General features: G+C 34.5%; 2 protein-coding genes, 2 long non-coding RNA genes and 1 pseudogene across 6 annotated transcripts; 2 read left to right on the top strand and 3 right to left on the bottom strand.

Moving 5' to 3' along the window:
• The first annotated feature begins 954 nt into the window (after window positions 1-954).
• On the top strand, window positions 955-2173 carry LOC122291232. The gene is made up of 2 exons (XM_043098882.1): window positions 955-1182; window positions 1615-2173. Exons 1-2 carry the CDS (start codon window positions 1038-1040, stop codon window positions 2022-2024), a joined length of 555 nt encoding a protein of 184 aa, XP_042954816.1. The 5' UTR covers window positions 955-1037; the 3' UTR covers window positions 2025-2173.
• An 8838-nt stretch (window positions 2174-11011) lies between these two features.
• LOC122291080 lies at window positions 11012-12603 on the bottom strand (annotated as a pseudogene).
• Window positions 12604-15601: 2998 nt separating this feature from the next.
• Window positions 15602-18709, bottom strand: LOC122291315. 3 transcript variants are annotated; one of them, XR_006236597.1, is made up of 3 exons: window positions 18453-18709; window positions 16898-16958; window positions 15602-15949 (listed from the first exon to the last, which is right to left on the bottom strand). It is a non-coding gene; the product is annotated as an uncharacterized LOC122291315 (long non-coding RNA). The 3 variants fall into 3 exon arrangements; XR_006236598.1 differs by lacking the exon at window positions 18453-18709 and adding an exon at window positions 17208-18446; XR_006236596.1 differs by lacking the exon at window positions 18453-18709 and having other exon boundaries at window positions 16898-17252.
• Window positions 18710-19208: 499 nt separating this feature from the next.
• LOC122292990 lies at window positions 19209-20411 on the bottom strand. Its single transcript, XM_043101583.1, has 2 exons — window positions 20306-20411; window positions 19209-19730 (listed from the first exon to the last, which is right to left on the bottom strand). Exons 1-2 carry the CDS (start codon window positions 20308-20310, stop codon window positions 19421-19423), a joined length of 315 nt encoding a protein of 104 aa, XP_042957517.1. The 5' UTR covers window positions 20311-20411; the 3' UTR covers window positions 19209-19420.
• A 1563-nt stretch (window positions 20412-21974) lies between these two features.
• Window positions 21975-25022, top strand: LOC122291292. The gene is made up of 2 exons (XR_006236585.1): window positions 21975-22182; window positions 24675-25022. It is a non-coding gene; the product is annotated as an uncharacterized LOC122291292 (long non-coding RNA).
• The last annotated feature ends 948 nt before the right edge of the window (window positions 25023-25970 follow it).

Below are 25970 nucleotides of genomic sequence, written 5' to 3'. Positions count from 1 at the left end.
TACTCCACATTTATCTTTGTCATTGTGTAGTACTACATGACATTCTTGTTACCTTAGCTTATCTCTTATAAAAAAAACATTTTTAAAAAAAAATGCAAAAAGCAAAAATAAAGACAAAAGTCAAAGAAATAAAAGGTGAAGGCCGGTAATTCCCTAGCCTCCACCGCCCTAGGTTCCAGCCTCGTATATTTGTGTGCTGTAGAAGAGGCTGGCTAGAGAATAGGGTGGTCCAGATAGCAAACTAGGGAGCTGCATGCATGCATGAATGAATGGACTCCAACTTGAACTTAAGACTATTTAATTAATTAGGAATCTGATAGATCAGTTCTACATGACTACCATATGTATCTGGAAAGCAAAGGCTGAACGGAAATATTCATCATGTTTTTGAAAAAATTGAAAATTCGGACACAACTTTTCAATAATGCCCATAAAGCACACATACATGCAATGACTTCAGCCTTCATACATATATATAATTGATGCCATACGATTCTGTTGCCTTCCCAGTAATTAATATATTTCGAACAGAGTGTACGTCCGTATAACTTTAATCGCTATGCGTTAAGTCAACATTGACGATCAAAACGAGAAGAAAAAGACACTACAAGAAAAATGAAGTCCTTACGTGTCCTTCATTGATAATTTTTGGTAAATTTCTATGTAAAAATCTTGGAAAAAACACACAACCTTAATTTGTTTTTGTGGCCACCGATCGATGAGTCTCAAGCTGGAGAGGTAGATATTATAAGTAAAAATGAGTATATATTGTACTGGTAAATGTCAGATGAATTGCCACGCTTTGATATTATCGACCATTCCTTTATGGAAACAAATGCAGCTGCTGCATGCGCGTTAATGGAGATCAGGACCTAAAATAATTAATGCACTTCTCGGAAGAACCATCTACTAAACTCTGCTTTGGGTCCCCCTTCCATTATTATGGTGTTTTCCATAGTCCTATATTTGCAGGCTCGCTCCTCTAATATTATTGCCTTCATGCGTGTATCTTCTTCACATGCAGTTTGCTTAATTCAATGGCTTTCCCTAGGTTGAATATGGCAGCAGCAGCAGCACTCCTCTTTGTTTTTGCTCTTGCTAGAATCGAGCTTTCATCATGCAGCCAGTTTGTGAGGGCCAAGGTCTCTTGCCTTGATTGCAATCAACCTTATAACTTCTCGGGTTTGTCCTAATCGATCTTTTGTAAATTTCTTATTTATTCTATGCACACGGCCATGATCTGCATGCATGCATAAAAATTTAAGTTCATCGCTTTAATTATTAGCATTATTTTAGTTAGGGAAAGAGCAGCACTGAAATTTGCCAATTTTATATGTTTAGACACTAATATTTTATGCCTTGGCTTTTGTACAAAAATATATCGGCAGAAATACATGATGACTTTAGCAGACATGAAAACGAGAGATCATCTCAATTTCAAGTACTATGTTTTTAATTCATTGATAATTTCTTTTTTAATTATCACTATTTTATCATATCATCTGTTGATGTTTAAGCATCAAATGATTGAAACACTATATATTAATTATTTTTATTTATTTATCAATTATTTTATGTCAAATTATCAAGAGTACTCTTGGTGTATCGTTATAGGTATTAAGGTTTTGGTGAAGTGTGATAAAGTGAAAAAGTTAGCCATGGCAACCACAGAAGATGATGGCTCTTTTGAAGTCAAGCTTCCTTCAGACGGTACCGATATTTCAAAATCTTCTGATCTTCCTATGAATTGCCATGCAAAGCTGCTGGGGGGTCCAACTCAGCTCTATTCCTCAAGGAAATCAATGGTGTCCAGAATTATTGAGACCCATGAGAAGCCAAACTCCTACACCATCTCCACTCCTCTCAGCTTTTACTCAGCTTGCCCTACAACGTATGCGAAATGCAAGGACATGAACAAGCTTGGTTCTTCCAAGACTATCAATCTGCCTCTGCCACCGGAGTGGGGTTTAGCACCACCTAGCTTTTATATTCCTTGCTTTCCCATCGTCACAGGCATACCTTGATTATCCATATATATTGAAGTAAATCTACGTCATGAGTACTCTGTTTGTATTAATTCTATATACACTGTTGAGAGAGTGCTAAATAATTATCACGTCTGTATTATATGTATGACTCGTGAAGAATGTAATAATCTCTCGCATTCTCTCTCTCTCTCTCTCTCTCTCTCTCTATATATATATATATCTTCTTTTATTTTTCTTTTGCTTCCAATAGCCAACTTAATTTTAAGCCAATGAGAAGTTTGCTTTTTTGTGTTGGGATGATTGGAAATGCGATGAGATAATAATTTTATGAATAATAGTGAAATTGTTTAAATTAAATATTTATTATATTTTGAGAAATGAGACAGAAAATTTTAAATAAAAAATATTATAAAATTAAAATATTTTTATAATATAATTTTTATTTATAATTTTAAAAAATGAATTACTTTTTATATTTTATTTAAAAGTTTAAAAAAATTATAATGATTAATTTAAAAATATTTGCGTTTGTGTTTGAAAGTAAATTTGAAAAGTAAATGAAATAAAAATTATTTTCAAACAGTCCATGAGACTACTAAAAAAAAAAGATGTATTTTTCTATTTCTTGTACAGTACTAAACTATGTGGAGCTTGGAATAAGGCCACAGCAACACATATGCCCATTTGCTGCAGATTTCTTTTACGCGAATTAAGTACGTGGAAATACGAGGTTGAGCAGAATACAAGCACGTCGAAAAGAGTTGGAGCCTTTTCCAACCAAATCTCTTGTGGCATGCCATTAACGGCCACTTTACACATACGCCGTTAGTTAGACAAAAGAGAAGCAAACTGTACAGCATATGCAGCGTAACTTTTCTGTCAAAAATAACATTGAGTGAGTTTTACTGCAGATATTTGAATCTTCGAAGTAGACTTGAAAACTTTTTCGCGCTTATTTCAAATTTTCAAGTATCCATCTAAATTTTACTTTTTCACCAAGTATTTTCCCCCCTCTCAAAATCGATGTCTCTGTCGTCTTCACCTTCAAAGTAGACACTTAAAATCAAACAATTTCTTGAATCTCGAATACACCCACATGCAAGGCTGCAAGTATTTGTCTATGAAAGAAATTTCCTAAACGCCACTATTTACGATCTCTCTTTTTAGGATGAAAGCTACAAAAATTTCCTAAACGCCAAAGTTTACCATCTCTTGTACTATACTAGTCACTTGCCGGTATTCAATAGCTCCATGGCTCAAATGTAGTTTATAGTAGAGGTAGCAATATGTTACACGACCTGTTAATTCAATACAAACACGACACGATAATAGCAGGTTAAGATTTAATCTTAATGGGTTCGGGTCAAAACGAGTTGACCTGTTAAGACACGATTGTTTAACAGGTCAACCCGTTATGACACGTTAAGAAATTTAAAGTTATAATTATACTCTTATATTTAAAAGTAAAATTGTTATAATTTCAATTTCGATATTTTTATTATTTAAATTGTAATTTTAGACTTGTAGTTAGCTTTATAATTTTTATAAATATTATGATTTTAAAATTTATATAAAATTATGCTAAATTTAATCAGGTCAAATTAGTTAATTTCGGACCTATTCAACCAATTTACATAAACAGTTTGAAACATTTCATATTGTGTCGTGTTAACCTATTTTGTAATATTTACTAATGGGTCGTGTTAGGGTTTGAGATTTTGAGACGATAAACTTAACGGATCGGATTAGGGTTGAGCTATATAATATAATATACATGTTTTGATACGACATGAATACAACCCGTTAATACGATTTGATATCCCTAATTTATAGCAAGAGGGAAGGGTCCTTGCACGACCTGTAAACCTTCGCCTTCATGGAAGGAGACCCAAGGTTGGGGTGTGAATCTAGGTCTCCACGAAAGTAATTTTCTTTTCCATTTATTTTTCAAAATGTTTTCAATGACCTTTGCTTAAATCTTGTTCCCTTTTTGATCTTTTTAATTTAGCACAAAGATTTGGGATGCTCTGCTTTTGCGACACTGTCAATAATTTCCACCCATAGGATAATTAAATTTGCAGTTGCAGTTTCTGAAATTTCTAGTTGCAACTTCTTAAATTTTCAGTTGCAATTTCATAAATTCAATTCATATCATGAATAAATAGTAGTTTAAAAAGCCAGGCCAATTGCAGCTTCTGAAAAACAAATGGTTATTAGTGGGGAAAAAAAAAATCATAAGTACTTACTCAATTTCAAGAGTCGCAAAACTCCAAAAAATTTAAGAGATTCTCAAGCATTTCAAGTTGTATCTGTCGAATTCTTAAACTACACGAAATAATATATTAGTTCATAAATATATTAAAATATTCTTAAGTATCAAATATTCCAAATGGGGGCTTAGTTTCTACCATGTCCTGAGTAATTCTCAAGGAAGGAAAAGTAAAAGAGCAGAAGGACCCAGCTGTCAGTTTCGTGATGCCATCTATTGTAGCTCGAGAAAGCACTCAAAATAAGTCATTATTTTGTGAGAAAGCAATGACAAAACTAGCAAATTTTTTTAGGATAAACTTTTTTACTGTGTGAGATATTTATATAAAGTAAAAATAATTAAAAAAATCATAAAAAATATAACTATAGACAAAATTAAATCTTAATAATGTGTTACATACATGTAAAAATAAAATTCTAAAAATATAACTTAATATATGTTTCAGATTTCTATCGATACTATTTCATAGAATAATATTCATCTATTATCATATTTATAATAAAATATTTAGGATTTATTTTATTCATAGAAACTATCAAGTGATCTTTTATTCTAGTATGTAACCTAGTTTATCAAGTTTAATGTAAAATCAAAATATTTTCATATTATATTAAGCATATAATGCTATAATTGAGACCTTAAATAAATTTTTTCTTATTCAATGAAGTTTAGAGGATAAAACCTCGATCTCAATTATTTTTCATATAAATCATCAATGTCCTTAAATGATTTTACTTGTATATATTTTCATTTTAAATTCCATATTAAAAAGCCTGATATTGTATAATAAAAAATTTTAAGATTCATACTAATAAGTTTATTAATTTTCTTAAACTTAATTTTAATTAAATTTTGGTGAGATCACATCCTTGAAAATAGACAATACATAAAAATTATACAAATTCGAGGACTATTAGAAAAAAAAATGGAGAGAAGTATTTCTAGGTATTATATTGAACCTTTAGAAAATTTTAGAGAACATACGAGAATTATAAGTTATTTTTAGCAAGTCACTTTCTATATTTATAAAAAAAAATTTAAAAAAAATCCAGGAGGTATTTAAATATAAGTTTTAAAAATTTTGGGCTAAACATAACCGTACGTGTAAATTCTGTTTAACCCCTACAAAAAATTAAAAAAATAAAATAAAATAAAAGACAACAATGCTGGCTGAAATTAGTGCAAGTACTGAAAGGAGAGACAGCCAGATTGCAAAGAAATTAAGTTCTCCCTTGATCAGGCACCAACGAGGTTGCTAGATCATTCTTATATATAATGAAGGAGGTGGTTGAAGGATTCCAAATTCTACAGAAACCATGCACAGGCAGCCACCCCTACCCTCGAATGATGTTTTAACAGAAGCTGGCCTTAGGCAAAAGGAATGTGTATTTCCATCAGCTTATAATAAAGAAGAAGATGGAAATGTGGTTGAAATTAATGTGTTTTTCGGTTTCACATGCTATTGCTAAGCCTGATCAACCAGCTGTACGTACGTACGTACGTAGTTTGCATTAAATAGCATGAAAACTAGGAAAGGAAGTACAATAACTTGGTAGAGATTTCTACTAGAAGGCCGGTCTACTCTTCCAACACCACACACTAATGATGTGGCAAGTCGGATTTATTTTCAAAACGGTTCAGAGCTTCAGTTTCGCCTTCCAGTCCGAATATATAATTGTATTTCCTCCTTTGCTCTCCTCCCTCCCTTCTTTACTCTCACCCTTCCCTGCTGAAAGCTTCTTCTCCTACTCCTTCTGGAAATCCCTCTCCCCCTCACAAAAGCAAATCATGGTTCTCTTCTCGATCGACACCTCACGAAGTGTGCCTTAAGAGGACCCAAAAATCCCCCACAAAAATCCCTCTGCCGAAGCCCTATCCCCCGTCAACACACCTCAAGTAAAGCACTAACTTAGAGGTATCCTCACCAAATAATTTTTGAAGATAAATAAACAATTGTTGACTTTTTCTTTTCCTATCAGACAAAACTACTTTCAAAAGCTCACTAATACAATCCTTCAATCTAAAATGAGGGAAAGAATAAGAAATAATATAATAGAAGAAACCTGTTTTTTTTTTTTTTAAGTCCAACGAAGGGTGTTTCAATAAACCTAACAGCAAAGAAAAGTATAGAGCTTTCCACCCATAAATCACTGTAGGTTTATGCCACAAGTTATAATTTTTTGATATGCTGAAAGCTCCCCAAGACCGACTTCGTCCCCTCCTAGGTATGTCGAAAGCTTCTAACCCAACAATAACAAGGCTTTATTCGTCCCCTCCCAGATATTCTATGTTATTGCTATCTAACCTACCAACAATTTATTCTTTGTTATTAATCCCCTCCCAGATGTTCTAACCGAAAGTTTCGTGTTTTACTACAATTTCTTAGAGGGAGAGAGATTGCCACGAAGAAAGAGGACTGAAAAGAGAGGAGAACGTGGGAGAAGGAAAAATTTGAATGGAGGTAATGTGGAGAATAAGGAAACCGTGGGGATGAGTTTAACGATGCGTTTTGAAAAAATAAAAATAAACAAAGCTAGCTCAGCTAGTGTGTGGTGTTGGAAACTTTAGTGGCCTCTGAGTAGAATTTCTCTAACATGATATGGCCTGTGAAAGTAGGAAAAGCATTATAATTTTTAACTTCTAAATTTGGGAATCAGAATGATTTTAATTTTATGCGTCTATCTCTCTACTAACGTATCGTTGATCAACAAAACAATCTCTCATGCACATATATACATGCAAAAACGATGAAATATGGTTAGTACTTCCTGCGACACTAATTAAGACCCAATATGCAATTTGATTCTTGTGTCCAAAATGTTTTTTCAACAGTTCAAAAAAAAAAAAAAAAAAAAAAAAAAGAAACAAAAACCAAAAAAGATGTTCAAAGTTTCTATAGCGCCATATCATGTTATTGTACTATTAAATATAATAACAAAAGGAAGTACAATAGCTACTATGTAAGTACGCAAGCGCCATACGATCTATTTAAAAAATTGAATAAATATATGACTCACACAAAAAATTAATTTTTTAATAGTGATCCTCACTCTTTTTTAAAAATATTGCGCAGCATTTGCACACTTCAAAATTATATATAACATTACTCGAATAAAAATAATAATTTTTTAATTATTTAATGAAAAAACACGTCTCCTTGTAAGAGACTTAAGGTGGCTTACGTACACCCTTTCAGATATTATATATATATACTCATTATTTTTAAAAGATTATTTATTAGTATTAAACTCTAGATAATTAAAAGAAAGATACTACTCATTGAAAAATGAACAATTACATTCCTTAATAGAAGGAAGCAACACTTAAAAAAGTAGTGGATAAGCTGTAATTCTCTATCAGTCATATACATTAACATAAATAAAGATAAGCTGAAAACCTCTATCCAATACTATCCATATAAAAATCTGAGCGTTCACAATCCAAAAATAATTAGTTCCTTTGAATACTTAATCAACGATGACCAGAGGTAAGTATTTTAATGATTATTTTATTACTAGATTTTCTCTCAAATCTTACAATAGTAGTACGAGAGCAAAACTCTTGTGCCACGTTGTTTAGCAGGGATATCGATTGTTATATGGATTGTTTGTTGAAATACATGTTTGGGCAACTGTGTTTATTTCGATCTATGAGTTATTGTTAGAGTTCATCTCTATGGTTAAAGGGAAATACATGTTTGGGCATATGCAGAAAAATACAGATCGAAATACATGTTAGAGTTTATCTTCTATTATGTGCAATGGGCTTTTGGGCCATCTGATCAGCTTGTCTGTTGAAGCCCATGTTGATATGGAGGATTATTAGTTCGTTGAGTCAAGTCGAGTCCAACAACGGAGTGAATGTGGCTTGAAGGCCTGATTAGTCTTTAGTCGGTTAAGTATTCTGAGAAAAAAGTGTTTTTTCCTCAGAGCTTCCAACGGGCCAGGAATCTCAACTTTTGAAATGGGTTAACCACTTGATCTTGGTCTTTAGGCCTTTCACAGACTATCTCAATTCAACTCATCTCAACTATCTCATCATTATAATTTTTTCAAATCATCATATAAAATAAAATAAATAATTTATCTTTTTCAAATCTCAAAATAAAAATAAAATAAATAATTCAACTGTTTCAAATTTCAAACAAAAATAATATTAAAAAAATATATTTTAATAATATTTTATTCAACCTTTAACTTTAATCTCAACTCATCTCATCTTATCTGTAAAAACAAATCAGGCCGATTAAAAAGAAATGGTTACTTTTATTTATAAACTATTATTTAAAAAAAGAAAAGAAAAAAAAAAGGCCCATTTGTTTGGCTGACAATTAGGCCAGCAGAATTATTATGACTAATTTATTTTATTCGAAAACTTTGTACACAACACAAAACTCATACTTAGTTTCATGCATTGAGACTAGTCAGTGTGTATATATTTTGAGTTATCTTGTTATTTAATTATTTGATTATGTAATATCATCATTGATGAGTATGTTGTAATGATTTTATTAAAAAATGTTATATTAGAGTAAAAGTATTATTGTGTATTAAGAATACCCACAATATCTTAAGATATTGTGTTATAATGGCATTTCGTATTGCAACTAAATCATTATAGTAATTAATTGGCCTTACACGGACGTAATTAATTAAAAAAATGATCATTTAATTGGAATAAGATAGTGAAAAATGATATTAGGAAAAAGAGATTTCCTATACCCATAGGTGAGGGATCTCTTTTTCTTAAATATTTGTAAAACATTGGTCTTATTATAAAGAAAACTATAAGTAAATCTTATGCATATTACAATATTTGCCAATAGGGAGATTTTGTTTCTTGAATTAGAAATTGGTCGATTCAAACTATAGTTATTGTCTGATTCAAAGCATTGATATATGTTCTTGGTTATGTTATTGTAGCTACTATGACTTTTTTTTTCTAAATAGTAAATTTTCTAATATCTCAATTCTAAATGGGGATAATTTGTCGAACTGAAAAGAAAATGTTCTTTTAACATTAGGGTGCATAGACTTAGACTTGACATTCCATGTGGATGAACCACCTATATCCACTTAATCAAGTTCATTGCTAGATAAAAATACCTATGAAATGTAGGAGTGGTCTAACCGATGAAATCTAATGCTCATAAAGTCACATGTGGGTAAGAGCATTAGAAGTTCAATTCCACAGTATGATAAAGTCAAGGACTACATAAACGCTATTGAAGAGTAATTTGTTAGTTCTTATAAGGCATTGGCAAGTACCATAATAAATAAATTATTAGTTATGAGGCATGGCAAATCCAGAAGCATGAGTGAGCACATAATGTAAATGAGGGATATTGCTGCCCAACTAAAGTCTTTAGACATTGATGAATCCTTCTCTATACTATGACATAGAGATTGGGACACATCTCCATAGAGAGAATTAAAAAATTAGTTAATGATAGTCTTAAAGACTTTAGACTTCTCAGATTTTGGTACTTGTGTGAATTGCATAAAGGTAAGCAAACCAACAAAACCAGTAAAGGTGCCAAGAGGACTGAGGAAACTCTTGGGATCATACACACTAACATATGTGGACCATTTACTATCCCTTGTTTGAATAGTCAGAGATATTTTATCTCATTTATTGATGACTACTCACAATTTATGTATCTTTATCTCATTTTTTATAAATCTGAAGTACTATATGCTTTCATAATATATAAAAATGAAGTAGAGAGACATTAGAAAAGAAAATAAAGATTATAAGACGTGACAGGAGTGGAGAATATTATGGTAGATACATAGAGTTAGGGAAACGATCAGGTCCATTTGTAAATTTTCTCAAGGAAGAATGCATTATTGCTTACAATGCCAAGTTCACCTCACCAAAATGGTGTTGTTGAAAGGCTAAACTGTACCCTTTTGGATATGGTAAGAAGTGAGGTAACAAGAAGAGTGAGAAAATTCTTGAGATCATACACATTGACATCTGTGGACCATTTAGTACCCCTTGTTTGAATGGTCAGAGATATTTTATCTCATTTATTGATGACTATTCATGGTTTATGATGCTTTCAGAATATATAACAAAGAAGTAGAGAGACATTAGAAATGAAAATAAAGATCATAAGACCTTACAATGATGGAGAATATTATGGTAGATACACAAATGTCAGGGCAACGAATAGGTCCATTTGCAAATTTTCTCAAGGAATAAGGCATTATTGCTTAGTATACAATGCCAGATTCACCTCACCAAAATGGTGTTGTTGAAAGGCTAAACTGTACCCTTATAGATATGGTAAGAACTATATTCAATAATTGTAATATTCCTATATATTTGTGGAGTGGCGCCTTAAAAACTGCAATGTCTATCTTAAATAGCGTTTCATCTAAAGATTTTTCTAAAACACCATTTGAATTATGGAAATAATGTAAAGCTAGTTTTAGAAATATGCACATATGGCATTGTCTAGTTGAAGTTATGGTCTATAATCCACAACTAAAGAAATTGGATTTGAATTATGGAAATGATGGAAAGCTAGTTTAAGAAAGATGCAGAGTTCTTCACGTGGATCAATCTTACTGAATCAGATCACATTACCTATTTAGCAACAAAGTACTCACTACAGATAAAAATCAAAGATTAATGCAATTAAGAATTTACCATGTCGCGCGTACGTTGCATGCGCCTCGATTAATGCAATTGAAAGATCTTCCAATTCGAGTGGTACGTACTCTCCCATTCCACCAATGACAGTATTCTATGATCTATACAACGGATAGGCCAATTTTGATGCCAATACAGAGAGTGCCCTTGTGGAAGAACCATCTTCTCTCAAAGCTTTCTCAGCTGCAATTTTGAGTTCTTTCATTTGGTTGTGAACTCTCTTTCCTTCTTCTCTGACCATTAGTCCCTTAATGACTTTTGCAATTTCTTCTCTGTTCACTATGCCTTTCTCGTCAGTTTTTGGTCTCAGGGCCACTTTGAAATCCTCAACTAGTAATACTGCATTCATCCTCTGTTATGAGTAAAGCGGCCATGTAATTAGTGGTACCCATTGACGATACTCTCCAAAATCGAGTTCCAACCGCAGTGTGTTAAGAACCCACCGGTTGAGCAGTGGCTAAGGACTTGGACCTGTGGTGCCCAAGATGACACCACTAGGCCTTGCACTTTGGTTCTCTCTATGAACCCTTGCGGTAAGAAAGCAAGAAGGTCCTCATGGCTTTGGTTACTAAGATATGCTGCATTAGCCAAATCATTGTTTGGTCTTCTTGCTACCCACAAGAACTTTTGCCCACTCAATTCCAATCTTGAGGCTAGCTCCTCTAGCTGATCAGAAGAGAGAGTCCCACCACTCCCAAAAGAGACGAATAGGACTAAGCCACTTTGCTGATTGTCCAACCACCTTAAACACTCCCACCCTTCAACCTGATAAGTACTTTGGCCTGTTTTAATCATGGGTCCAATTGGGTAAAGAGGGGGGTTTCTAGCTTCTTCATCTGCCAAAGCTTTTATAGCTCTCTCCTGTAAGTCCATAAATGTATTAACCTAACCGAGTTTTGTTATATACAAGCAAAGTCGCGTACTAATTTGTGTACCAATACTGATTCTTTCATACTTAAAATTTAAATTAGTATTGTTTTTAATAAAATCTACTTTTTGACCAATCACAATAAATTGGTGTACATATTAGTGTACAAATGTGCTTACAACTAGACTTTTCCTAACCATAATACCTTCAGCTAATCGGAGTTGTTCTGTAAGGCGAAGAAACAATATGTACCATTCACCTTTTCGGTCTTGAATCGGGTCCATCAGATCTCTACCGTGAATAGGTATGCATCCAGAAAGTTTCAAAGGTTCTGGGAGGTCTCTGTACTCGCATGGAACTGTCTTGTCCAGCTCTGGCAAATGCAAGAGCAATGACAACGCCAAAGCATTTGAGGGGAAGAAAATGTACGAAGAGACGTTGAGTTCCTTGGCAATATTTAGTGCATCGCTAGCAGATTGATCAAGGATAACTGCAACCAACCGAGTAGTTTCAGCTAAGGACTTCAACACATGGCGAACAGAGGGCATAGAACGAGCCATGGTGAGGGAGACTTGGATTCCAGGCAGAGCTCCGGAGACGTCTTCCAAGCTCACTGGAGGAAGAAAGACATGGTCTATGCTGGCGGGGGGGCTCTCGAGGACGCCTTTAATGGCATTGGATGGAGTCCCAGTTGTGGGAATGAGGCATGTGACACGAAAATTATGGTGAAGAGCAAGTCGCTTAGCAAGCTCAACTATGGGGATAGGGTGACCCATCCCTGGGCTTGGTAGAATAGCTATGTGTGATTCTTGTTCCATGGAGAATAACTTCTTGTTTTGAAGAGACGGCGTTATGAAGAGACTGACTTGTTGTAGGAGAAGAGCTCGGAGTTCTTTCTGTGTTAGGTGTAGTGGAAAATATATATATATATATATATTATACTTGTATAGTACATTAGTACTAAGGATGGGAAGAGAGACGTGTACTGATAATTGTCTCCAGTTGTTTTCTTGAGGTCCAAGCTTGAAGATGGTCAAGGGGAAAAACGTGTTAGAAAAGGATTGAGTGAATTGTACGTTTGAAAAAGCTAGCTCTTGAGATGACAATACGATGGTTTTAGTTTATAAAATATTTCTACTAACGAGTAATGACTCTTTTTCTTTCCTTTTTAATTTCCGAGTAAGATGGCAATGATGATTTTAGCGTAGGGATCGATTCCGATCAATTATTGTATGCATCCGCGTGCTACAAAATCTTTAACACCACACATAAATATATTTTTAAATGATTTAGTTGAAAGTAGTGATGCCAAGTAACTTACTAATATGAGTTTCAGTCTAAATCTAAATTTGGATATCAAATTGAACAAACTAAAAATTCTATCTTGATGGAATCAAAATTGCAAAAAGGAAGAGAGAACCTTTAGATCCTCGGCTAAGAATACTGCATTCACTCTTTGCTCTGCATAGAGCGGCCAAGCAATTAATCATTAAACCGAGATGGTAGCAGACCAACCTCCCAACCAAATCCACTAAAGGCATCATTAACCATTAAAAGCAAGAATACGGCAAGCAAAACTCTGAAGCCAGTCATATTCGCATTGTGGTTCCTGAGAGAATTCTTGTGCTTAAAAGGTATCATTTTTTTTGTTCTTATTTCTTCTTCTTCTTCCTTTTTTTTTTTTTGGTTTGGGGGGGGGGGGGGGGGTTGATTTTTACCCTACTTGTGAGGACCTCTGCCTTTGCTTTTGCTGTGAAAATATCTACTTTTGCTGCTTGTGAGGATCTCAGTTTTATTTCGAATTGTAATCTACGAGTTCTACCCTAAGATTTTCTCAAGGATACTAGATTCTGCATATACGAGTTCTGCCCTAAGATTTTATTAAGGATACTAGATTTTACATATACATCGTAGGATGTTGAGATAATTCTAACAAGTGAGAGATTTTTGGTAAAACACGTAGAAAGAGAAAATAGAATGTCCCCTGCACTGCAATGGGAAATTCCCACTGCCCTGGAAGTCTCTAGGAGATGGTCGGCAAGAGATCGAAAGAGAAATCATAGATTAGTGCATCCGGAAATGTGCTTCACTAGGTGAATTAACATGGCGTGGATGGGTTTAGTGTTGTATCCCTTGACATGGGCTGAATTGACTGCATAATAGGTGCACATGTTCATCGTTTGTGAGCGCATTAAGTTATATACATGAGCATTGCATGCATGTGCTCGGTCCAATGTGGCAGAAATGTGTATATGAATTGGTGGGTAACATTGAAAAGGGAACAGGGAGATAAGACTCGTAATCCCATACCTTCTTCCTATGAAAGATTGTGTAGGCCTATCTTATCTTTGTCTTACAATATTTGGAGCATTTCAACTTTTTGCACCTTCTACATACCTTTTGCCCATTTAAATCATGAGATTAGGTTTTTAGTCCAATCTTCTGGTCATCATCATCAACTCCATTCTATATTTAAAAATTAATTAATTGATTAATTTAATGTGTTTTTTTTCATTGTAAATGGTTGGATTATCCATCAAGGATAATCTTAAAAGGAGAGAAGAGTTATCTTACTGCACCTGGCTGGTGGTTAGGTAGATTCTGTGTATGCAAGGGCAGAGAATTTATTATGTCTAATGGTAGACACCCCCTGCAAAAGGAAGAAAGGTTTCCATACCTTCTAATAGAAATACTTAATTCTCCCAAGAAAAAGAAAGTTTGAAGTAATTTTCTAGTTAATGGTTAAAAATGCTACGTGTCAATTGATAACACTGAAATTAATAACACTAGATATGGTCTTAGATCTCACGAAGTATGGTGCAAAAGTTGGTAGGGACACTCGTATGGTTATTAGATGCATTGATTATTTTTGTAAGGGGTAACCTTTGTACGCATCTAATATGATGGATTGTATATTAATGAAATCACTCACTCAGTGTCATTAGATGCAGTTGTTGTAATTACTTGTGACAGATTTAGAATGTCTTCATCAATTTCTTCATCTTCTATTGTGAAAGAAGAAACTAAATTGTTAAGGAAGAAGGAACCACTTTGAAAAAGAAAGAAGGAAATTGTGAAGAGGGAGTTGGGAGTGGAAGTCAACCAAGTCGATATTCAAAGGCAGCAGACATCCGGCATGAACGCACAATACTTCGTATGTATTAGGTGATTTCCATAATAATTTCATTGTATTTGATACAATCATAATAAAATCTCCAATTAATAGGAACTTTGTACATCATGGTTTGAAAACTTTGTTGTGTATAATCACGAACTCCTAGTCGCTCAGTTTGTTGTATAGGATAATTTAATGCTTCATTTTTCTTTTGCTGGTTAGAGGATTTTATCTATGAGTTGCCTCTTCCTAAATTGGGATTTTGATGCATTTTATTTTCTTGAGATTGATTCCAGTGCTTTTTTTTTTTTTTCCTTTCCAACCTGAGGTCAAAAAGTCCTAAGTAACTCGAACACAGTTCTAATAAACGTGGAGAAGCTGTTAAAATTTATTAATTCCTTGGTGCAACACATGCCACGACTTCACAAGCACCTGTAGTCCTGAAGTCCAAACCTGACTGCCTGAACCATCAACAACCTCAATGTCTTCACTATATAATGGTTCTTCTTCAAGTTCTATACACACGAAAATGACCTGAGAAAGAATATTACATAAGTAATGAACATGGAATTTTAAAAGGAAAACGTAACTGATTAATTTTATGATTTCCTTTATAGCAGCCTCATCGGATCAATTTGTCACTATCCAGAAATGGAGGCTTGCAGCTAATAACACAAACAAAATGACAATGAAACGCCAAAGACAAGAAGTTGATATCCATTAATAGCAAAAGTCGGTGGTGCTTTTTACATGAAAAATCATATAAACTTAAAAAAATGAAAAAAAATAGTAGGCGGTGCTTCCAAATAAATGAGAAAAACTCCTTAATCATCATGAAAAAGGTGGTTCGAAAATCCCATAAATAAGAGGCACTACTTGTCTTCATCAATGTAATTTAAGATCATATAATTAGCTGCAGTAAACTGCAAGACCAGATTACATCACTCCTCATTCCGATCTCGTTCGATATCCCCAAGCACAGCTCCATACAGGTCCGGTTGTGTCCCAGCCAAGCTATCCTGTTGTGTTCCATCCACCCCAAGTTGCATCTGATCATATAATAAAATATTGACTTAAAACGAGATTTAGAGATCATGCCATACAAAATCATGAACATTAGAGAGAGTGACATGATGTTCTATATATATATATGCATATATATTGTGAAATGCCACCCTTTTTAAGAACTTTTTAAACACAACATGCTTGCTCATGAACTTACAGAGATATGGTCTTGTGAAGGCAAAAAGTGTTGAGTTATAAATACCAGTATCGTATATTGCAGATGAAGGCAAAAATTGACAATCAAAAAGAATTTAGCATAATTTAGAGGTTACCATATTCACTTCAAACAACTCGGCATAATTTATGAGTTATCATGAATACTTCAAACAATTTAGCATAATTTATGAGTTACCAGGAGCATTTTAAACAACTTAGCATAACTTATGGGTTAATAAAAGCACTATGGCCGTGCTTTAAATATGGCAGTGAATTACAAAGAACTAATTCAAATTTTTGGGACCAAACCAGGAAGTCACTCTCAATATTCGAGAATCGCATGCATGTTTGGGTAGATTAAAAATTTATCAAAGATGACAGATAGAAGAACTAAAGAACAGCTTAAATTAAAAGAACATGGCAAATGAACTTAAAAACAAAATCCCAACAGATGAGAATTAGAGAAGATTTGTGCAGTCCATCGAAGTTGGGTTATTATCGAAGATGAGGCAAAACTAATCTATTTCTTTTGCTCTAGCACAAAAGTGAAGAAACACACCAATAAAAAGAAATGAAGAAGCGCACCAATAAAAAGGATGAATATTAGAGTATGATAACAGAGTCATTCATGGGTAAAAGGACGAAGCACACTTCCCCGCCAACAAAAACAATTAAACGAAGTGAATTCAATTAATTGAACCCAGAAAAACAAATCGAAAAATACCAAACTACTCTAAAAAAGTTTCAAATGAAATAGAGAAAGTTGATGCACTCACCGTGCGAGAGGGAGTCAGAAACTTCCACTGCACGAGTACGAGCAAGTTTGCAAGAGAGGGTCTGAAGGAGAAGAAAGGGTTATGGGATATTTCGGGCTACGTAAATGCGAGAAGAGTCGATGTAGTAGGTTATTGCATACAAAGAAAAGCACTTCCTCAGTGTATAAATCATTTCTAAAACAAAATCAATGCTTCCACCATTAAGATGTAATAGTTATAGTTAAAGCAAAGCAATGGAATCCAACCAACAGATCTGAGACGACGAGGAGTGGCGGTGGGGGAAAGGATATGACTTTCCAAGAATACTCACAATCTGAGAGAGAGAGAGAGAGAGAGAGAGAGAGAGAGAGAGAGAGCCGGCATGAGATCACTTCTGGCGAGTGCGTAGATGTGGCAACATGGGGGAGAAATGGTGGCAGAGATGAGAGAGACACCCACAATTGGCGACAATGCAAAGTGGTCAAATGCCGGGAAAAATGGAGCCTGGTATTTGCATCGTGGGTTTGCATCCGTCGTCTTGTTGTCTACTTCATGTTTTCATTTTTTTTAAACTACCACCACGTCATCTGGGAGTGCGCAAGTCGTGCGTGAAATAGACTGTATATAGAAGAACAGATAGGGCAATAGTCTGTCCATTTCTCATCCTACCAAACCTAGCAAAAGACTTCATAAAACATAAGCTACGGAGACGCCACCAAAAATAAAAGGAAAGATCCCATCTATATACAAAAGGAAAATGCTGGAGAGAGTAAAAACCCAATAACAGAATGACAAAAAAACAAAGGAGTCGTTATATAGTCAAAACTACAAGCTTACTACGATCAAACAGTTACACATTCTTTAATGTCTGAACCACCCCCACCCACCCGTGAGTAGCCTTAGTAAGGGTGAACTTGTATGCATGTGCCCCATGTCACACGTTGGATTTCCCTTGAGATCAAACTGCGAGTTAAGTGGGAGGCCATGGCAGTGGGCTGTAATGCTAGTCTCCCCGGGGGTTTAGGTTCCATGGGTGAGTCCTAAGGACTCTACCATGGGGTGATTCCCCAGTCATAAAAATAAAAAATAAAAATTGTCTGAACCACCCCCTCTCAATGCAAAAAAGCCTCCCAAAAAATAACTTCCTAATTACCTAATTCCTATAAATCTGAAAGACGCCGAATTCCAGAAGAGAAAAAAGTAGGCTTCTTTAATATTTAAACAACAATGTTGCCACGATTACGTGCATGCTCTGTACCCTTTATCTCCAGGAAAATATCAGTCAATGGGTCTAAACTCAAATGTACTGAGATATAAAATCTCAAACAAGTGCTTATTCCTCATGGAGATGGGGGTTACGGAAATTCCGCAAGTTTCTTTACAAATTTACACAAATATGATCATCCATTGGTTAACTAGTAGCAAAAATCTTATAATTCCAAACATAGAAATTAAGATTTTCCGAACAAGCCAAAAGAAACCCCTAATTTCATATGAATCTAACGAAAGACGAGAAAAATCTGAACTTTTTACAAATGAACAGGCTTCCAGGGAGAAAAAGTACAAAGAAAGATACCTTACGAGCTTAGAAAAAGAGAATATGGATGGTACCCTCTAAGTCTCTCTCCCAGATGCGCAAATGATCACTTGGAAGTTTTAACCCCATCGTTGGCGATCTTCTATAGAGATTGGGAATTGCTACTGCCAGAACTGGATGTGCTTTCTGTTTAAAAACCTTTCACTTCTGGGGCTCCTTCTGATTGGTCACCGGCTGACGGCTATATATTGAAAGGGAAGATGCTACTGAGTCGGGCTAGCGTGCCGCTTGCACGCTGGTGTAAAATTTATTTTTTATTTTTATTTTATTTTTTTATTCATATTTTTTTAAATATATTTTTATAAAAAATAAATATATATCAATACATTAAAAATTACTTTCTTAATTATTAAATTAAAAAAAGATTTCATTGAGCGGACAAATGGAGTGGTCACTATTGGGCGGCAAAATAGCTTTTTTCAATGCTAAATAGTTATTTTGTACTTTCAATCTTATCGTTTATATATTTAATTTTATTTTTTTATTTAATAATCAAGTAAATAATTATTAATAAAATTATTTTTTAATAATTATTTTTTTTAATTTAAGATAGCTGGCTGATGGCTTCAATATAAACATCGACACATGTAACATCATAACACCCATGTTATATTATTGATGTGGTTAGTTGTGATTTTCGTTTTTTTCCAAGCAAAATCACTTGTGACGATCCAAAGTCGCTGTAAAAGGTCTTTTATGTGGCAATTTTTTCGATCCCTAGAACAAAAACGCAGCTACAGTTAATTGTGATCTCTTGTAGTGAGTAAGCAATAGAGGTCATGGTCTAGTTCCAATACAAACATAAACAAAAGTAGTCCAAAGCAAATAAAATACATATCTAGAAGTAAAGTAAACTAGGCCCCCATGAAACAACATTAAATCTAAAAAAGCAGGGATAACACATGGTCCATGAAGCCCATCAAATCAAACCCATCTCACATGGATACTCAGATATGAGCTTGTGATAGAAAGAGGGCCAATAGTAGTATGACACATAGGACACCCGAAACGTAAATGATGGGTCCAATCACATAACGGTAGCGCGTGTTTGAAACATGGTTTATTGCCTCCGCTGCAGCCATGTAAACAAATGATACTGGAATAAAAACCAGTACAATTATAACGCCGACCATGTTCAACGGAGGACCAGATAAATTCATCACTCTTAAAAGCTTAAGCAGCACATCAACTAGCTTATTGGTAATTCTTATGAAAATGGCGGTGCAATCATAATCAGTCTCATCTTGCTCCCTTGCACTGCCAAACAAATAAAATAAGAGAATGAGAAATTGAATAAATCTTATTTTAAATGAAATAAGCGGAAGAGCTAAAAATAATAATAATACTACTATAAATGTAGATTCAATATCCAGGCTTCAACTTTTAGATCATGTATGTGGCTGTAAAGTTTTGGTCATCCCGCGAATGAAATCAAATCCCTAGAGGCCCATAGCCCAATATATTCATATGTGCTTATACCTAGAAAAGTCAAGAATTTATATGAAGAGATTGGGTAGTTTTTTGTTTTTAATTTTTTTAATAATGGGAGACCTTGAAAATATTTATTAAGGTCTATGGATATGAGGATTTTAAGATATTATTTTACCGAGAGGGGTTTTAAAGAAGTTAATTTGAATATAGTAGATATTATATCAATAACAGTTAGCCTAGCCTAGCTAGCTATGATAAATTATTTCTGAACAAAAAAAAATATATACAATATACAATATTATCTATTAACCAAAAATATATGATTAATAGAAATTTAACAAAGGCATGTGAAGACCAGAGATTTTAATTGATACGAAATGATAGATCGAGACAATAATTACCTCATATTGTCGGAGTTGCTGCTGCTGTTAGCTGCTATTCTCTCCGTCTGTGTGTTTGCAAACTAAACTGAATGGGTATATTTATAGCGCGCTCCCAGGAAAGTGTAACACTTTCCTGGTTACAGGCTGGCTACAGACCCCGGTGATAAAAGAATTACAGAAATGCCAACACTTTCCTGGTTACAGACCCCGGTGATAAAAGAATTACGTATATATCTATTGCCTTGGATATAATTACAGAAGAACCAAAGGTTGTAGTTTCCCACATACTTTCCCAGGAGCTATAAATATACCCCCTTAATAAATATTTTCAAGGTCTCCCATTATTAAAAAAATTAAAAACAAAAAACTACCCAATCTCTTCGTATAAATTCTTGACTTTTCTATGTATAAGCACATATGAATATATTGGGCTATGGGCCTCTAGGGATTTGATTTCATTCGCGGGATGACCAAAACTTTACAGCCACATACATGATCTAAAAGTTGAAGCCTGGATATTGAATCTACATTTATAGTAGTATTATTATTATTTTTAGCTCTTCCGCTTATTTCATTTAAAATAAGATTTATTCAATTTCTCATTCTCTTATTTTATTTGTTTGGCAGTGCAAGGGAGCAAGATGAGACTGATTATGATTGCACCGCCATTTTCATAAGAATTACCAATAAGCTAGTTGATGTGCTGCTTAAGCTTTTAAGATCTGGTCCTCCGTTCAACATGGTCGGCGTTATAATTGTACTGGTTTTTATTCCAGTATCATTTGTTTACATGGCTGCAGTGGAGGCAATAAACCATGTATCAAACACGCGCTACCGTTATGTGATTGGACCCATCATTTACGTTTCGGGTGTTCTATGTTTCATACTACTATTGGCCCTCTTTCTATCACAAGCTCATATCTGAGTATCCATGTGAGATGGGTTTGATTTGATGGGCTTCATGGACCATGTGTTATCCCTGCTTTTTTAGATTTAATGTTGTTTCATGGGGGCCTAGTTTACTTTACTTCTAGATATGTATTTTATTTGCTTTGGACTACTTTTGTTTATGTTTGTATTGGAACTAGACCATGACCTCTATTGCTTACTCACTACAAGAGATCACAATTAACTGTAGCTGCGTTTTTGTTCTAGGGATCGAAAAAATTGCCACATAAAAGACCTTTTACAGCGACTTTGGATCGTCACAAGTGATTTTGCTTGGAAAAAAACGAAAATCACAACTAACCACATCAATAATATAACATGGGTGTTATAATGTTACATGTGTCGATGTTTATATTGAAGCCATCAGCCAGCTATCTTAAATAAAAAAATAATAATTATTAAAAAATAATTTTATTAATAATTATTTACTTGATTATTAAATAAAAAAATAAAATTAAATATATAAACGGTAAGATTGAAAGTACAAAATAACTATTTAACATTGAAAAAAGCTACTTTGCCGCCCAATAGTGACCACTCAATTTGTCCGCTCAATGAAATCTTTTTTTAATTTAATAATTAAGAAAGTAATTTTTAATGTATTGATATATATTTATTTTTTATAAAAATATATTTAAAAAAATATGAATAAAAAAATAAAATAAAAATAAAAAATAAATTTTACACCAGCGTGCAAGCGGCACGCTAGCCCGACTCAGTAGCATCTTCCCCTTTCAATATATAGCCGTCAGCCGGTGACCAATCAGAAGGAGCCCCAGAAGTGAAAGGTTTTTAAACAGAAAGCACATCCAGTTCTGGCAGTAGCAATTCCCAATCCCTATAGAAGATCGCCAACGATGGGGTTAAAACTTCCAAGTGATCATTTGCGCATCTGGGAGAGAGACTCAGAGGGTACCATCCATATTCTCTTTTTCTAAGCTCGTAAGGTATCTTTCTTTGTACTTTTTCTCCCTGGAAGCCTGTTCATTTGTAAAAAGTTTAGATTTTTCTCGTCTTTCGTTAGATTCATATGAAATTAGGGGTTTCTTTTGGCTTGTTCGGAAAATCTTAATTTCTATGTTTGGAATTATAAGATTTTTGCTACTAGTTAACCAATGGATGATCATATTTGTGTAAATTTGTAAAGAAACTTGCGGAATTTCCGTAACCCCCATCTCCATGAGGAATAAGCACTTGTTTGAGATTTTATATCTCAGTACATTTGAGTTTAGACCCACTGATTGATATTTTCCTGGAGATAAAGGGTACAGAGCATGCACGTAATCGTGGCAACATTGTTGTTTAAATATTAAAGAAGCCTACTTTTTTCTCTTCTGGAATTCGGCGTCTTTCAGATTTATAGGAATTAGGTAATTAGGAAGTTATTTTTTGGGAGGCTTTTTTGCATTGAGAGGGGGTGGTTCAGACAATTTTTATTTTTTATTTTTATGACTGGGGAATCACCCCATGGTAGAGTCCTTAGGACTCACCCATGGAACCTAAACCCCCGGGGAGACTAGCATTACAGCCCACTGCCATGGCCTCCCACTTAACTCGCAGTTTGATCTCAAGGGAAATCCAACGTGTGACATGGGGCACATGCATACAAGTTCACCCTTACTAAGGCTACTCACGGGTGGGTGGGGGTGGTTCAGACATTAAAGAATGTGTAACTGTTTGATCGTAGTAAGCTTGTAGTTTTGACTATATAACGACTCCATTTTTTTTTTTTCATTCTGTTATTGGGTTTTTACTCTCTCCAGCATTTTCCTTTTGTATATAGATGGGATCTTTCCTTTTATTTTTGGTGGCGTCTCCGTAGCTTATGTTTTATGAAGTCTTTTGCTAGGTTTGGTAGGATGAGAAATGGACAGACTATTGCCCTATCTGTTCTTCTATATACAGTCTATTTCACGCACGACTTGCGCACTCCCAGATGACGTGGTGGTAGTTTAAAAAAAATGAAAACATGAAGTAGACAACAAGACGACGGATGCAAACCCACGATGCAAATACCAGGCTCCATTTTTCCCGGCATTTGACCACTCTGCATTGTCGCCAATTGTGGGTCTCTCTCTCATCTCTGCCACCATTTCTCCCCCATGTTGCCACATCTACGCACTCGCCAGAAGTGATCTCATGCCGGCTCTCTCTCTCTCTCTCTCTCTCTCTCAGATTGTGAGTATTCTTGGAAAGTCATATCCTTTCCCCCACCGCCACTCCTCGTCGTCTCAGATCTGTTGGTTGGATTCCATTGCTTTGCTTTAACTATAACTATTACATCTTAATGGTGGAAGCATTGATTTTGTTTTAGAAATGATTTATACACTGAGGAAGTGCTTTTCTTTGTATGCAATAACCTACTACATCGACTCTTCTCGCATTTACGTAGCCCGAAATATCCCATAACCCTTTCTTCTCCTTCAGACCCTCTCTTGCAAACTTGCTCGTACTCGTGCAGTGGAAGTTTCTGACTCCCTCTCGCACGGTGAGTGCATCAACTTTCTCTATTTCATTTGAAACTTTTTTAGAGTAGTTTGGTATTTTTCGATTTGTTTTTCTGGGTTCAATTAATTGAATTCACTTCGTTTAATTGTTTTTGTTGGCGGGGAAGTGTGCTTCGTCCTTTTACCCATGAATGAGTCTGTTATCATACTCTAATATTCATCCTTTTTATTGGTGCGCTTCTTCATCATTGCTTTTTATTGGTGTGTTTCTTCACTTTTGTGCTAGAGCAAAAGAAATAGATTAGTTTTGCCTCATCTTCGATAATAACCCAACTTCGATGGACTGCACAAATCTTCTCTAATTCTCATTTGTTGGGATTTTGTTTTTAAGTTCATTTGCCATGTTCTTTTAATTTAAGCTGTTCTTTAGTTCTTCTATCTGTCATCTTTGATAAATTTTTAATCTACCCAAACATGCATGCGATTCTGGAATATTGAGAGTGACTTCCTGGTTTGGTCCCAAAAATTTGAATTAGTTCTTTGTAATTCACTGCCATATTTAAAGCACGGCCATAGTGCTTTTATTAACCCATAAGTTATGCTAAGTTGTTTAAAATGCTCCTGGTAACTCATAAATTATGCTAAATTGTTTGAAGTATTCATGATAACTCATAAATTATGCCGAGTTGTTTGAAGTGAATATGGTAACCTCTAAATTATGCTAAATTCTTTTTGATTGTCAATTTTTGCCTTCATCTGCAATATACGATACTGGTATTTATAACTCAACACTTTTTGCCTTCACAAGACCATATCTCTGTAAGTTCATGAGCAAGCATGTTGTGTTTAAAAAGTTCTTAAAAAGGGTGGCATTTCACAATATATATGCATATATATATATAGAACATCATGTCACTCTCTCTAATGTTCATGATTTTGTATGGCATGATCTTTAAATCTCGTTTTAAGTCAATATTTTATTATATGATCAGATGCAACTTGGGGTGGATGGAACACAACAGGATAGCTTGGCTGGGACACAACCGGACCTGTATGGAGCTGTGCTTGGGGATATCGAACGAGATCGGAATGAGGAGTGATGTAATCTGGTCTTGCAGTTTACTGCAGCTAATTATATGATCTTAAATTACATTGATGAAGACAAGTAGTGCCTCTTATTTATGGGATTTTCGAACCACCTTTTTCATGATGATTAAGGAGTTTTTCTCATTTATTTGGAAGCACCGCCTACTATTTTTTTTCATTTTTTTAAGTTTATATGATTTTTCATGTAAAAAGCACCACCGACTTTTGCTATTAATGGATATCAACTTCTTGTCTTTGGCGTTTCATTGTCATTTTGTTTGTGTTATTAGCTGCAAGCCTCCGTTTCTGGATAGTGACAAATTGATCCGATGAGGCTGCTATAAAGGAAATCATAAAATTAATCAGTTACGTTTTCCTTTTAAAATTCCATGTTCATTACTTATGTAATATTCTTTCTCAGGTCATTTTCGTGTGTATAGAACTTGAAGAAGAACCATTATATAGTGAAGACATTGAGGTTGTTGATGGTTCAGGCAGTCAGGTTTGGACTTCAGCACTACAGGTGGTTGTGAAGTCGTGGCATGTGTTGCACCAAGGAATTAATAAATTTTAACAGCTTCTCCACGTTTATTAGAACTGTGTTCGAGTTACTTAGGACTTTTTGACCTCAGGTTGGAAAGGAAAAAAAAAAAAAAAAAACACTGGAATCAATCTCAAGAAAATAAAATGCATCAAAATCCCAATTTAGGAAGAGGCAACTCATAGATAAAAATCCTCTGACCAGCAAAAGAAAAATGAAGCATTAAATTATCCTGATCCAAATACACCCCGTTAGGTATATTAATCCATCTGTCCACTACAACAAACTGAGCGACTAGGAGTTCATGATTATACACAACAAAGTTTTCAAACCATGATGTACAAAGTTCCTATTAATTGGAGATTTTATTATGATTGTATCAAATACAATGAAATTATTATGGAAATCACCTAATACATACGAAGTATTGTGCGTTCATGCCGGATGTCTGCTGTCTTTGAATATCGACTTGGTTGACTTCCACTCCCAACTCCCTCTTCACAATTTCCTTCTTTCTTTTTCAAAGTGGTTCCTTCTTCCTTAACAATTTAGTTTCTTCTTTCACAATAGAAGATGAAGAAATTGATGAAGACATTCTAAATCTGTCACAAGTAATTACAACAACTGCATCTAATGACACTGAGTGAGTGATTTCATTAAT

Source organism: Carya illinoinensis, chromosome 13 (genome assembly GCF_018687715.1).
Source record: "Carya illinoinensis cultivar Pawnee chromosome 13, C.illinoinensisPawnee_v1, whole genome shotgun sequence".
NCBI lineage: Eukaryota > Viridiplantae > Streptophyta > Magnoliopsida > Fagales > Juglandaceae > Carya > Carya illinoinensis.
Note: the sequence above shows the minus strand (reverse complement) of the source record. Positions and strands in the feature narration are given on the sequence as shown.

Bases quoted from the DNA above. Each gene is read 5' to 3' on its own strand.
- LOC122291232 (XM_043098882.1), top strand. From the start codon at position 1,038: ATGGCTTTCCCTAGGTTGAATATGGCAGCAGCAGCAGCACTCCTCTTT. The intron at 1,183-1,614 runs GTTTGTCCTAAT...GTATCGTTATAG, and splicing joins TCAACCTTATAACTTCTCGG to GTATTAAGGTTTTGGTGAAG.